Source organism: Onychostruthus taczanowskii, unplaced genomic scaffold, assembly GCF_017590055.1.
Source record: "Onychostruthus taczanowskii isolate IOZ18803 unplaced genomic scaffold, ASM1759005v1 scaffold49, whole genome shotgun sequence".
Classification (NCBI taxonomy): Eukaryota; Metazoa; Chordata; class Aves; order Passeriformes; family Passeridae; genus Onychostruthus; species Onychostruthus taczanowskii.
This window is the reverse complement of record NW_024502458.1, coordinates 2,529,930-2,542,817: the sequence shown is the minus strand read 5'-3', so window position 1 is coordinate 2,542,817 and position 12,888 is coordinate 2,529,930. Positions and strand designations below refer to the sequence as shown.

At 40.3% G+C, this 12,888-nt stretch overlaps 1 protein-coding gene across 2 annotated transcripts in view; it reads right to left on the bottom strand.

The window, feature by feature from the left end:
* SERGEF (secretion regulating guanine nucleotide exchange factor) overlaps positions 1-12,888 on the bottom strand; it is a 142,364-nt gene that overhangs the window by 100,858 nt on the left and 28,618 nt on the right. For both annotated transcript variants that reach the window (XR_005953440.1, XM_041415053.1), the window contains exon 9: positions 10,753-10,907. Coding sequence is in view for 1 of the 2 variants with exons in the window: in XM_041415053.1 (XP_041270987.1) it covers positions 10,753-10,907 (155 nt within the window). In the remaining variant the exon portion in view is untranslated. The remainder of the gene's footprint in view (positions 1-10,752; positions 10,908-12,888) is intronic.

Sequence of the window (12,888 nt, the reverse complement as noted above, 5' to 3'; positions counted from 1 at the left end):
GATAGATTATTGTAACAGAAGTTCTCAGTAAGTAAAGCAAAAGAGGAAGAGTACAGGGGGGAAAAGGGCTGAAAGAGCAACCTGGAATGCATGTTTAATTTCAGCAGAGGTACATCAGTAGTCCCTCACATACTTAGCATTACTAAATTTTAAGTCCTCTGATAAAATGACTTTATTTGAATTCTCCCTGGCATGGCATGCTGAGCATTAATGCAACATAAGTGAATAAATAGTCCTTTCTCACTGGCTTTCTGCCAATCTGACTGCAAAATAGAGGCCTCACACACAAAACCAGCCATCCTTGAAGACCCTGAATACCAGCAGTGCACTCCTGACTATTTGGCCACAAGACATTGTAGATCTCTCCATGTACCATGCAGAAAAGCAACACAGGACACTACTCTATCCTCATTTGTTAAAGAGATGGGGATGGGGCTTATTATCTCTCAAACATGAAAGACATTAACACCACATCAATTCCCATTTCATATTCCTGAACAGCTTGTCAGCTAAGTTAAAACATTTGTATCTTAAGATTACTAAACACTATCACTGTAATCCACAAATACGATCTTAATCTTTCTAAGTAAAAAGGCACAAGCATTTTGCTTTTCATGCTCCTCCAAGCAGTCTGCACTTCAGACTTGCTGTGCCAAGGAAAACCAGAGACAGCAAATTAATCCTGTAAGACTTAAAGCAAACAGAAGAACCAAGAGAGAGCCTTCTATTACACTGTTCCAAGTACTTTCTCATTTTCACAGGTTGCAAATCTCAACATTATGTTTTGTTTAGGAGATTTATGTCACGCATGTAAACTGAACCAAAAAATTCCAGAGAAAGTTATACAACTGACCATGTAAATGCATTTCTACAAGTCTCTACATTTTTCTTAGCCCCAAAGCTGTGAGACAGAGGGCCCAAATAAAAATACTGAGTCAAATCCGCAGTATCAAAGAGGAAGAAGTCGTAGGAATGTGCAGTAAAAGTTTAAAAGCGACTGTCATCACAGATTTCCATTATCTCATTTGTTTAAGGCTACTTGGTAGAGTAACCATGAAATAATATTTTGTATCCTTTTAAAACAGAATTAGGAATCAAAGCACAACAAGTGCCATGAAACAGCAAAAAGAAGCTTGTGAATTTTTGGTTTCTGAAGACTGACAACATCCCCTCCCACCACAACCTGTGACTTGCCTTCCCAGTGAAAACATTAGATTCACTGTGAAGTGAAAAAAATCAATCTGTGTGTTCTAAAGAACTTGGCATACACTTTCAAAGTAATCCTTTCAGACATGGAAAATTCAAATGTTCAAAAGACAAGCTGACACCTACTAGTTGAAGATAAGATCACTGGTAACAAAACTTAGGCTCCATAATACCCGTATTTCCAGCACTGATAAGAATTGTTTTAATAAATGCTCTCCTTGCCCAACAATCCACTCAAAAGATGAAACAAAGGGTAGGATCAAAGAGAGGCTTCAGACTTGAATCAATTCTTCATACATGTACTCAAGGCAGACCAGTAAAGGTGAAAAGATGGCCTTTTGCCAGCTGCTCTAAATGTGAGACCTGAGACAGAGATTTGCCTCTGTAATGCTTGTAATTACCTTGTAATGCTTTCTATATCACTTCCTGTCCTATTTTCTGGCAAAATTTTGAAAAAAATCTTGTAACTGTGCTCCCAAAAGTCACAAAGCTGGATTTTTTTTTTTTTGGTTTTTAATCATAAACCAATTATTGTCTAAATGTTATAGATACAGAGCTGCTTACCCTAGAAGTGGGTGCTCCTTTGTCATTTCAACTTCATTACCACTGTGAGTAATACATCTTTGAAAAAAATCAGGATGCCTTTATCTTTTCTTTGTAGTGGTTAAATCCTAAAAAGAAGCAGCAGCAGATGAAGTCAAAGAAAAAAAAAATCCATTCACTATTTTCTACTTCTGGAATTGACTTTTGTGTGTTTAAGTCATAAACCCTTTCCCAAAAGTACCAAAGAAAAAGGATTTTCCTTCATCCACACATTAAAAAGAAAAAACCACCACAAAACCATGAGAAATCAAAATAGAGAGCCAAACAGAGGAGATACAAGCAGGGAATAAATCCAAGAAGCAAAAATCATATCCTGTACTTGCATCAGAACACAAAACAACACAAAGTACAACACCTTGGCATACAGAAAAGCAATAAAGGAATTGCAAAGCTATAAACACCAGCAATGTATCTTGTCATAACACTTAATCAAATGTCAGACACTGTATTATCATTGTCTGATCTGCTAGCCATTGTTAAATGGCTTTCATCCCTTCACCTCAGTATTCTCTTGTGAGGTCTAGCAGCACCTAGCTTTTTATTATTTAACTTTTTCTTTCTATAGAAATGAACCATAGTCCGAGACTTCCAAGGCCTTAAACGGGTTCATACTTTTGAAATCAGCCAACAGTGGAGGCTGAAGGAAAACGTTGACAACTTCAAAAAAATAAGAAAAGCTGGACAAAAGGGATTTCCACTGAAGCAATCACCAGTAAGAAATCTGGCTATTTAATATTGGTTAACAATTAAGAGAACAATATTATGCCAAACAATGTTCTGACAAAACAAACACATCCTAAAAACTCCTTACTGTATCCTGATGAACTTGTTACCAAGGAAGGAATTGTTCACATTACTTTTACACCTGGGAGTGGAAGGAGGAATTGTAAAAGTGGGAGTTGAAGCGGCAAACTGTAGGAGACGGCATTTTCAAAATCATACTTCTAAGGTAAGAACTATCAAATTTTTTTCTCTTTGAGAATGAAATATTTTTTTAAATTCTTTTAAAAGATTTTTATTTACTTTTAACTATGACAAAAAAAGAACTGCAAGGCATAGTTTTTTTCAGTCTTTGCTGGCATCTGATTACATGCAAAATCCACTGAATTTATGGAGACCTCAGCAATCAACTGCCAGGAGACCAAGACAAAACCTTAGGCAGGTTTTAAAACAGGAGACAGTTTAGCATTTTTGTCCTCACAGGACTAGATGAATTACGTTTACTTTTTCTTCCCCTTCTCCCTCCTCCTTCCACAAAAAAAGTTCTGTTGGTTGAATGCTCAGGCAAAGGCCATGGACTGTATTAGACCATCTAAAAAACAGAGTCCAGAAGTAGCTTCTACCTTTGACAACTTCAGTTTGAATTAGAGAAAGGCAGCCAACAGGCAAGGGCGAAGAGCCACCAGGTGGGAGGACAAACGGGTCCCTGTCACTGAGCAGGCTTCCCGGTCTTGGAATGCTGTGCCATGGCCTCACAGCAGAAACACCAATCTCCCTTTGCTGAACCTCTCATTAAATAGTAGCTTTACAGTAACTTATAACCTAAGCACAAAGGCTCTGGCAGGGCCCAGAGCTTGAGTGGCTCATTGGTGAGTGGAAGCTGGAAACATCAGGCAAACACAAACACCATCACAGGCATAAAAGTACAGGCACAACCCAGGTTCAAACCAAATCCAAAACCCCTAAATTAAAAGCAGGGAGAAGCAGTCTGTTTGCTGGCACTGCCTTGGTGAGTTTATGGCCCCACAGTGACAAATGGTTTGGAAAGAACAAATGTTACAACACCATAAACAGGTGGTGTTGGCACCACTAAGCTCTCTCCCTTCTCATTAAACTGCAGTAATCTACCCAGTAATGCAGTATATTCTCTATGTACAGAATGCATACAGGTAGTATGCATTAAAGAGTAAACTCTGCAGCAGCAGCATTCTTCTTAAAGAGACAGAAAAACAATGAACAACTAAAAAAGTCACTTCCACTAATACAAAGAAGTAAACCATTAAAAAGACTGTTCAATCAAATTCCTGTGAGGTTAACTTAAATTATGTATTTCTCCTTGACTATTTTTCTATAGGATCCAGTCTTACAGAACCTGCCAATAAAATTCATCAACACAATTGAAATAGGGAAGATAGCAGCTTTTACACCAGAAGTTTCTTGACCTAAAGTTCTGGGGTCAGCCAGGTAAAAAACAATTACTCTAACCTCAAATCATCATCATTCTGGCATTATTTTCCCATCCATAAAAGGAGGTATGGATGAGATTTTTTTGCAGGGAACACTGCAAATTGATAGCTTTGTTCCAGTTCACTACAGTTTCTTATTGATTTTCTCTCGTTTTAGCCTGCATTGATTTGTTAATCCCTTCTCTGTAACAGTCCTAATGACAAATTGAGAAAGAAAAACTGCATGCTTTAGGGCCTTTTCCACCAGCCTCTAGCTTCAAACCATATTTTCACTTGAACTTGGAACATGTCCATGCACCTACCCCAGGCTAGATCTGATTCACCTTAAACTAGGTTAGGTGCATTTTACACTGAAACCTTTCTGTTCAGGCTTCTCATGGATGAAAAAGGTAACCAAAATCACATCAGTGAGGCAGAACTGGAGTTCTGTCACTTCCAAGGCTGCTGCTCACAGAGACTGTCTCAAAACCAAGTACATTTTTAAGTAATTTTGCAGCACTGCCCACAGTTGATTAGCACTAACTGCAGCGTGCATCTGAAGGGCATTACTGAGCATTTATGGCACTGGCTGGTGCAAAGAAATCCTTCCAAGGAGCAGGATCACAAGCGGTCTCTATGCTCAGAGCTGCAGTCATGGTGCACTGTTACTAGAACAATCCATGCAGAAGGATGGGCCCCAGCCAGTATTTTTAATTTAAGGAATACAGTATGAGCATGAAGAGATCAGAGAGTTACAAGGCAACTTAGATTAGTGATTCTGTTACCAATAAGATCATTAAATAGAGATGCCAATTTGGTGTCATTGTTGGGGCCTCACTACAGACAGCTGATGCCTGTCTGCACAAGCCATGGCTACTGCGGCAAGTAGTTTTATCCTCTTTTCATTTCCTGACACTTTCAGAGATCTCCAAGTGAGATACTCATTTGGAATTCTAACTGCAACACACCACCAAACTGAAAATTAATTTATGGCTTATGAAGACTAAGGCTTGCCCAGAGTCACATTTGTAACACCTCAGTCATCACATGCTGGGTGGATCTCCACCTCCTGACTTTATCCCATGTCATTCCTCTCCTACACCAGCCCATCTGTCAGGAAATCGACCTTTCCTGGTCTCCCATACAGACTGCAGAGCAGCCTGGCCCTGGCTGCCACCTCACTGCTGCAGTACAAGCCCAGCAGCCCAATTTTGGTCATTTTAAAGCAATCCTTATCTGCAGAAGTGCTACTTGGAAAGCCTCTGGTGTGTACCCACACAGCATGTGCTCCCTGGCACGCAGCGGCAGCGCGGGAGTTCTCCTCTGCCATTCCCTGGGAGTGACTTTGGTTTCCCAGCTCCCTCCATGCAATGCCAGCTGTAGGGGAATTGGTAGGGGTGGCAGGAAGGACAGTGCTGGGAACCAGTATCACCTCCTCTTTGCTTTCCAAAAATTACAGACCCAGAGTTGGTGAGCCAGGCTCTGCTCCTAACACACTGCTATTCCTAACTTGCAGAAATGACTTTGCTGTGCATGTTAAATGTCCCTCTACCCAGGCCACAAGATACTCTTTACAAACCACAGTCACGTCTTAATGGGATAAGAAAAGCACAGAGTAAGTGGGATAGCTACCTAGGCAAAAAGTGGCATTTGGGTTGCAGCAGTTTGGTACTGCTCTCAATTTTCTGCTTAGGAGAACCGCAGAGAGAACTGACTAAGCTAAGAAATAAATCCTGTTCCCTCACTGCCTGTGACATGACTGTGAACTCTCAGTGTTCTTGCAGTGCTGCCAAGATTAGTGTTACTCTCCTACACAGGGCATGCAGAGCACACAAACACAACTAATCGAACACAGACTTGCTGCATTTTGTATGCAGACTGTAGTTTCCATCTTCTGTTGCATCCTGTTTGGGTTTTTCCCCCTTAATAATAATTTCAACCATTTGGTCTCTTAGTTTCATTCTAATTGCAATTTGTCACACAGTGAGCTGTACTCGGCCAGCACTTCTCCGTGGCCTTTATTTTCTTTTATTGTCACTTAAAATTAATTGATAAGCCAAGAACTCAATGCAAGAATATTGAAGGGATCATCTCTATATTAAAATTTTCATCATTGCATCTCTAAAAGAGAATAACAAAATCAATCAAGGAAAATTCAACAATGTCATTTCTCAAAAGACATGGATCAAGACCAACTCATAAAAGACACCAGTTCATAACTGGAAAAAAAAAACCACCAAAGCAAGAGGAACTCACAACACACCCCAAAGTATTACTTGCTTAGCAAGTGAGAAACTATACATCACTTCAACTTTTTTTTGCATTTACCTCCTTCCCTAACACCCAAAGTGTGGGTTTTTTTAAGCAGCTTATTGGATCAGTTACTTCACACATATTCTCAAACTTTGAGCAGTAAAATGTGGTTTAGGAAAGTTGAACTTGCTTCTCTCCCACAAAAATACAAACCTCTCAATCTGAACATTCAAAATGAAAACACAGTAGCCCGTCAAACAAATAAATATTTAAAAGCCACACACAAAACATAGAGATGATATATAATAATATTAGGTTATTTCTTTTGATACCCCTTAAAGCCTCAACTATAGGTTTATTGACAAAGAGGCCTCTAATGAATTTCCCTGATAAGTCACAAACAGTTGTCATTTTTTTTAAAAGCAAAGGGTTCCATTTTCAATATTATTGTGATTATGTGTTAAGATAATAATGTGTATACATTAATCTAGCAGTTATATAAGCAATTAATTGTCGATAGATACCTTAGATTTGTCTTGTAGGCAGCTGCTTAAGAGTTTGCAACACGAATGGGGAAAAGGAAATAAAACAAGAATATGCTAAAACCAAAGCTGCCTTTCAAACACTTAAACAAAAATGACATCTTACTGCAACTGCACTGAAAAGAGCAGCAATAAACTTTGACTGCAAAGAGCCATGAGAACGTGGGTATTTGTGGTGCCATCCCCTGAAAGAAAGGAACCATACAGAGGATCCAAAGCAATCTGTATTGCACAGGATTAACCTGCACATTGGAACCATGGGCCACAGCAGGATCAGGATAAACACAGTAAGCACATGTTGTCACCAGTCTAGCAGTTATGTTCATTCCCTGACACAACTGGTCCCTACATCCATCAAGATTCAAGTTGAGTGATGACTATTTTTTAATTTCCCAACTGAAATTCCAGAGATCGCTCCCCAGAAAACTGTGATCTAGCAGTTTGCTTTGAGTAGAAAAGGACATGATGAAAACATGGCTCCATGTGAAACCATGCACATCCAAAACAATTGCAGCCCTTCCTTCCATCCAGCTTGGCAAGAAACATTCAGCACTGCACAGACACTTCTCACTTGTCTATTGCTGCAGCAAATGTTTGCTGCAATGTGAATGACATGCTGAACATACCACAAACAGTGGAACGATAGCTATTAAAGCCAAAAATATCAAACAGACTGGAAAAGCATTTTGACAAGGAGGAAACATTAAACCAGATCTTTGTAGCATTTGCTAAATAGAGAGACTAATCATATTTCGGGCCATTTGTATTTAATTGTCCTTTCATCTGAAGAGCAGTGCATGAATGTGCATCAGATGAGTCAGATGTTCTGAAGAGGTCCCATCAAGGACGCCCCACAACGCAAGAGCACTGCCTATAAAATGCCTCACACAAAAACTTCTCAGTGCCTTGGCCTATTCCATGTTGGTTAGGCACCAAAGCACTGAGAAGAAAACAGCAAACAGACCTGCAGTGCCAAAATGCAAGAACTTTAAACACATTTACATCAGGAACCTCCACGCTTTTCAACCTGCCAGGAAGACACACTCAGATTAGTGGATAATTATCTAAAACTCAGGCTTTTGTTCCTCCTTCGCTTCAGTTTAAAGGAAAAAAAGCGCTCTTATTTCTCAAGGTCAATGTTTTCAGTTGAAGTCAAACTCACAATGGAATAGGTCACTCACAACACTTCAAAAATCAGAGGTCACTCACAACACTTCAAAAATCAGGTTTTGAAGTGGCAGACACAGACATTTTAACAGTGTCAGTTCAAAGAAAGGAGAATCCCTGGTCTTTGGTGAAGAAAGTAGGCAAGCTATGGGCATGGAGACAAGGAGCAACACAGGAGGTTAAACCTGCTCCTCTGTCCTTGAGCTAAACCCGTGTGTCTTTTATACTGTCCTCTAATCCTTAGATTAGTTTCTCCACTATGGCTTTAACAATATTAACTGAAGTGCAGAGGCAATCAGCAGACCACAGCTTGGCCAAAAATTCAGTTGAATCATTAAAAGTGATTTATAAAAATAGACCACGAATAAAAATCATCAGTCGTAATCCTCAATTGTTCAACTGTCTCTCTGCATTAAACACAAAAATTGGAATTGTTAATTCAAGGTAAACATGGAAAAGAACTCATCTCTATATTCCTTTCTATTCAGCTCTCAAATCAAATCCTATCTCCACATGACAACAAATGGAAAAAGGGGTAGCTTGTGTGTTAACAAAGAACATCTCATGCTACATAGCTTACATACTGCAATTTAATGTATTTTCAAGTATAAATTCTAGCTTTGGCATTACTTTGTAATCTTGAAGTGAAACAATTTAGGTCCTTATTATCTGGTTTTCCTTTTTTCATCAACACAGCTCCTCCTAGGATGCAGATGATCCTCTTAAGTCATCCTTGTGCTGTTATCTCTGCAAAGAATGATGTCTGCTCCAGAACACTGCCTTGCTAATCACTCAAATCAGATCTCTCACAGGTCTGTAAGGAGTAACAGCACTGAGGGCAGCAGAATAAAGATGAGATTGTTGTTTCTCTTTCTTTTCAAGGAATCTAAATACATCCCTTCACTTTCATGGATGACTTGTCCTGCCAAGGGTAAGTTCCACTGTGCAAAAGCTGCTGCTGCCTTGGCTTTGTATTGTCTGAGAAACAACAGAACAACGTACTTGAGCCACTGCACACAGCACAGATGAAAAACAGCGTGAAGCAGCTTCACAAATGGAGCTGTCTATACATAACTAATGACAAAAAGTAGGGACGCCCCATGTCAAAATGGGTAAGAAAGCTGTCTGAGACTCAGAGGAGTTAAAAGTGACTAAACATTAGTGCAGCATCATGGGCTCTGGGGCCTCAGACAGGGTCCCTCAGGATGGCATCCCTTCCCTCCTAGTTGTCATCCGTACAGCACAGATTGTTTGTGTCACAAACTTGCTGAGGGTGCCCTTAATCCCACTGTCCTTGTCCCTGACAAACAGCACTGGTCCCAATACCAGTGCCTCAGGAACACCCTGACCTCACTGACCTCAACCCCCTGGCTGCAGAGATTGAGCCAGTATTTATCCACTGAGTCACCCACACATCAAATCCTGTCTTTCTGATTTAAAAAGAGGATGTCATGTGGGAAAGCGTCAAATGCTTTGCACAGGTCCAGGGAGATGATGTCAGTTGCTCTTCCCTCATCCACCATTTCTGTAACCCCATCATAGAAGGGCTCCAAATTTGTCAGGCTGGTGAAGCCATGTCGGCTGTCCTTATTTTCCATATACCTTATTATAGTTTCCAGGAGCATCTGTTCCATTATTTTGCCAGGCACACAGGGGAGACTGACCAATCTGTAGTACCCCAGGTCTTCCTTATCTCCCTTTTTTAAAATTGGGGTTATGTTTCCCTTTTCCCAGTGGGAACTGCACTAAACTGACACAGCTTCTCAAGTATGATGGATGGTGGCCTAGCCAATTGCTCTGTCAGTTCCTTCAGGGCCCATCGACATATCACATCAGGTCCCACAGACTTGTGCACCTTCAGGTTCCTTAAATGGTTTCAAACCTGCTCTTCTCCAAAAGTAAGCAGTGCTTCCCTCTCCTTGTCCCTGCCTTTGCTCTCTGCAACTTGGGCCATGTGGCTGGAGAAGTTTTGGATTGGTTGATTGAAACTCTTCAGCATTTTTTAGAACAAGGCAACTCTTCAGAAGTTTCACAGGTTCTCTTTAACACCTCACTAAAGTTTAATGCCCTGGATTACACTGAGTGGCACCTGAACAGGTCATGAATGTGATTTTAAGCCAGCAAGGCTGCACCATAAAGAAAGCCCACCTTCTGCCTGTTCCCCCATCTCTGCTTTCCCGAACACGTCCTCTCCTTCACTCACCCTACAACTCAAACTGGAGACTTCTCAAAGAGCACAAGAGATCAAGAGTAAGCTTAGTGGGCAGAAGTTCTGGATCAGCCATCAACCACATCTCAAATACATCAAAAGTTTTTGTTCCTGCCCTCACAGTACTGGGAATTTCCACTCTTCTCAGCTGCAATACAAGCCAGGAGAACTGTTTAAATGGCTGTGCAAGACTTCCCCATGGATCAGAGGAACCACCAGTTATGATTTGTGGGGTGCTGCTCTGGAGTTTCAGACAAAAGTAGTGCTACACCTGGGCAAAGTCCCACCTCTTCTGCTTAGCTGCACTGCAGGCACAACTTACACCTGCACATATTGACACCTGAGAGAACTTGGAATCTTTTGCTAAAGCTTATTCCACCAAGAAGAAAATCAGTTCCTGAATGCAAAAGCCTTTTGAAAGAAATAATTGAGTCTTGCTGATTTCTGAATTTACAGGAAGAGCAAGCAAGGGCTTGTGCTGCAGCACTTGAAAGGGCTCCATTGGGAAACTGTTCTGATTATTTTAACACACATACACAAAAAAAAAGAAAATTAAAAAAAAAAAAAAAAAAGGAGGGGGGGAAGAAATTATAATTTTCTTCTTTACCTGAGATGCTCCATTTAGGCAAGGAACTGAAACAGGGGTGTTCCACAGCTCCAAGCACTGTTCAGATGCTGTGCTCTGCTGCCCACTGGGAACCACCGCATGCCTCCCAAGCTGCCCGTAGTCCACTCTGCCCCAGGTGAACACCTTGCCAGCTTCTAAACACAAAACACATTTCAAGATTACTTATTCACCAAGTTCCTGAAACTTGTGGATGCCAATTCAAAACCAGAACTTTTTAATGCATCTTATCTACAGCTTCAAAAGCCTAGTGAATACTTATTTCTGGGAACAGAACAAAAAAAACATTAAAAACTAGCTCAAGATATTATGTTATACTTCTATGAAGCTACTCATTCTTCATTAACTTGTTTTCTAGCAGAATAACATCTAGATGGTGGCCTGGGCTGTTAATAAACCATGTCAGTAAAGCTGCATAACCTGGATATTCTGCATACAATAAATACACTTTGGTTACACAAAGGACATATTTTAGGTTAATGGAAGCACAAACAAAACAGCTTATTCTGACACATAAAAGATTACAGAAAAAAGAATTCTTTTCTATTCTCATTCTTTGCCATGGACAATTCATTGCATGACCTGCATTTAACAGAGTTTTGTTTTCCTGATAGAAGTTACAGTCTGTCACTAGTGCTAGCAGAGCTATAGCCCTCAGGAGACAGCTGGTTAGTCAGGAGCACCAGCACAAGTGCCATTAAGCATTGGAAATGCACTGGTTTATTTTCACAGGAATCACACGTTGGCCAAGGAAAAGTAACTCTAAATGAAATCAGCACTATATGGCTCATCCTTCTCTCCAAGGGTTATTATTCCAAATGCACTGCTGCAGGACTGACACCCAAAACACCATTCTCCTGTATGGATAACATCCATAAACATCCTTCTTACCTTTGCTTTCCTTGAATTTTAAAAAAATAAATAAATCATACAAAGTGACAGTTTTATTTTCTTAATGAAGTGACTAGTCCCTGCAGATAAGCCTATCCCTTCTGGGTTTCTAACTAAAGTCATATACACACAGCAGAAGATGAAGTCCTCAGCTTGGTTTTAACTAGAAGCATCAAGCCACATTCCAGCCCAGAAAGAAACCTGCAATGACCTTGAGTTATGTACATGCTTCAGCCAAGCCTCAAACTGCTCTCCAGAGCTGAACTCAAGTCATCACGTTTATAGCCCAAAAGATGTGGATCTGGGGAAAATACCATCCAGTCCAGCAGGTCAGCTTACACACACACACCCACCTCTCCCTGCCCCACAGAGGGGTCAGGTGCAGGAGGTATGGTCACACCACACAAAGGTAACAACTGAGAGGTTTCTAAACAGATGCCAAAACACAAACCCTTGGAAATCTGAACACCTCCCTTTTCCTTAGGGTGCTGTCAAACTGTCTTGATAGGGACATAGGTGGGAACTGCTGGTTTGTAGAGTTTAAGGTGATAGTGCATTTTGTAAATTAACTGGAAACCTCTGTTCACATACAGGAGAAGTATAGGCATTTTCCCTGGAAATCTGCTGGCAGTGCTATCTTTCACTCCAATCACTGCAAGTTTTTCAGATGCATTCTCTTAGTTCACTGATAATGCTTCCCCTAAAATAATTAAGCGATAAAATTAGTTGTCCTTCTCTCTCAAGGGCATAAAGCCTTTTTCCTGTGCAGCTTCCTCTCAGTTCAGGGAAAAGCTGAAAACAGTCACGTACTACATTTAATACAAGTGAGGTTTTTTAACACAGTAGCTACATTTTGTTAGGTTAAAGGATAAAAATAAATATAATTAAGAGAACTACTAGTGTATCTTAGTTTAGGAAGATGGTTTGAGGTTCAAAAAACCTGCTTGTTCTGAAGTTAGTATATTTACTTTGCAATTTATATAGATCTCTGCTAAAAATATCTGCAGCTGCAAAAATGTACATAACAAATTTAAATATACACTAAGCTTCAGGCTTTTACATCAGACCAGGTTACTGCACTTCTACAGAACCCTATTAGTGGACTGAGAAAGGACTGGCAGGCTGCTCTATTTTATATTAACTACAGGAACTGAAACTGAGTTTCATGAAATCTAAAGCCAGAAAGAATTTTTCTAACATCCAGTTAGATCATTAATACACCACAGG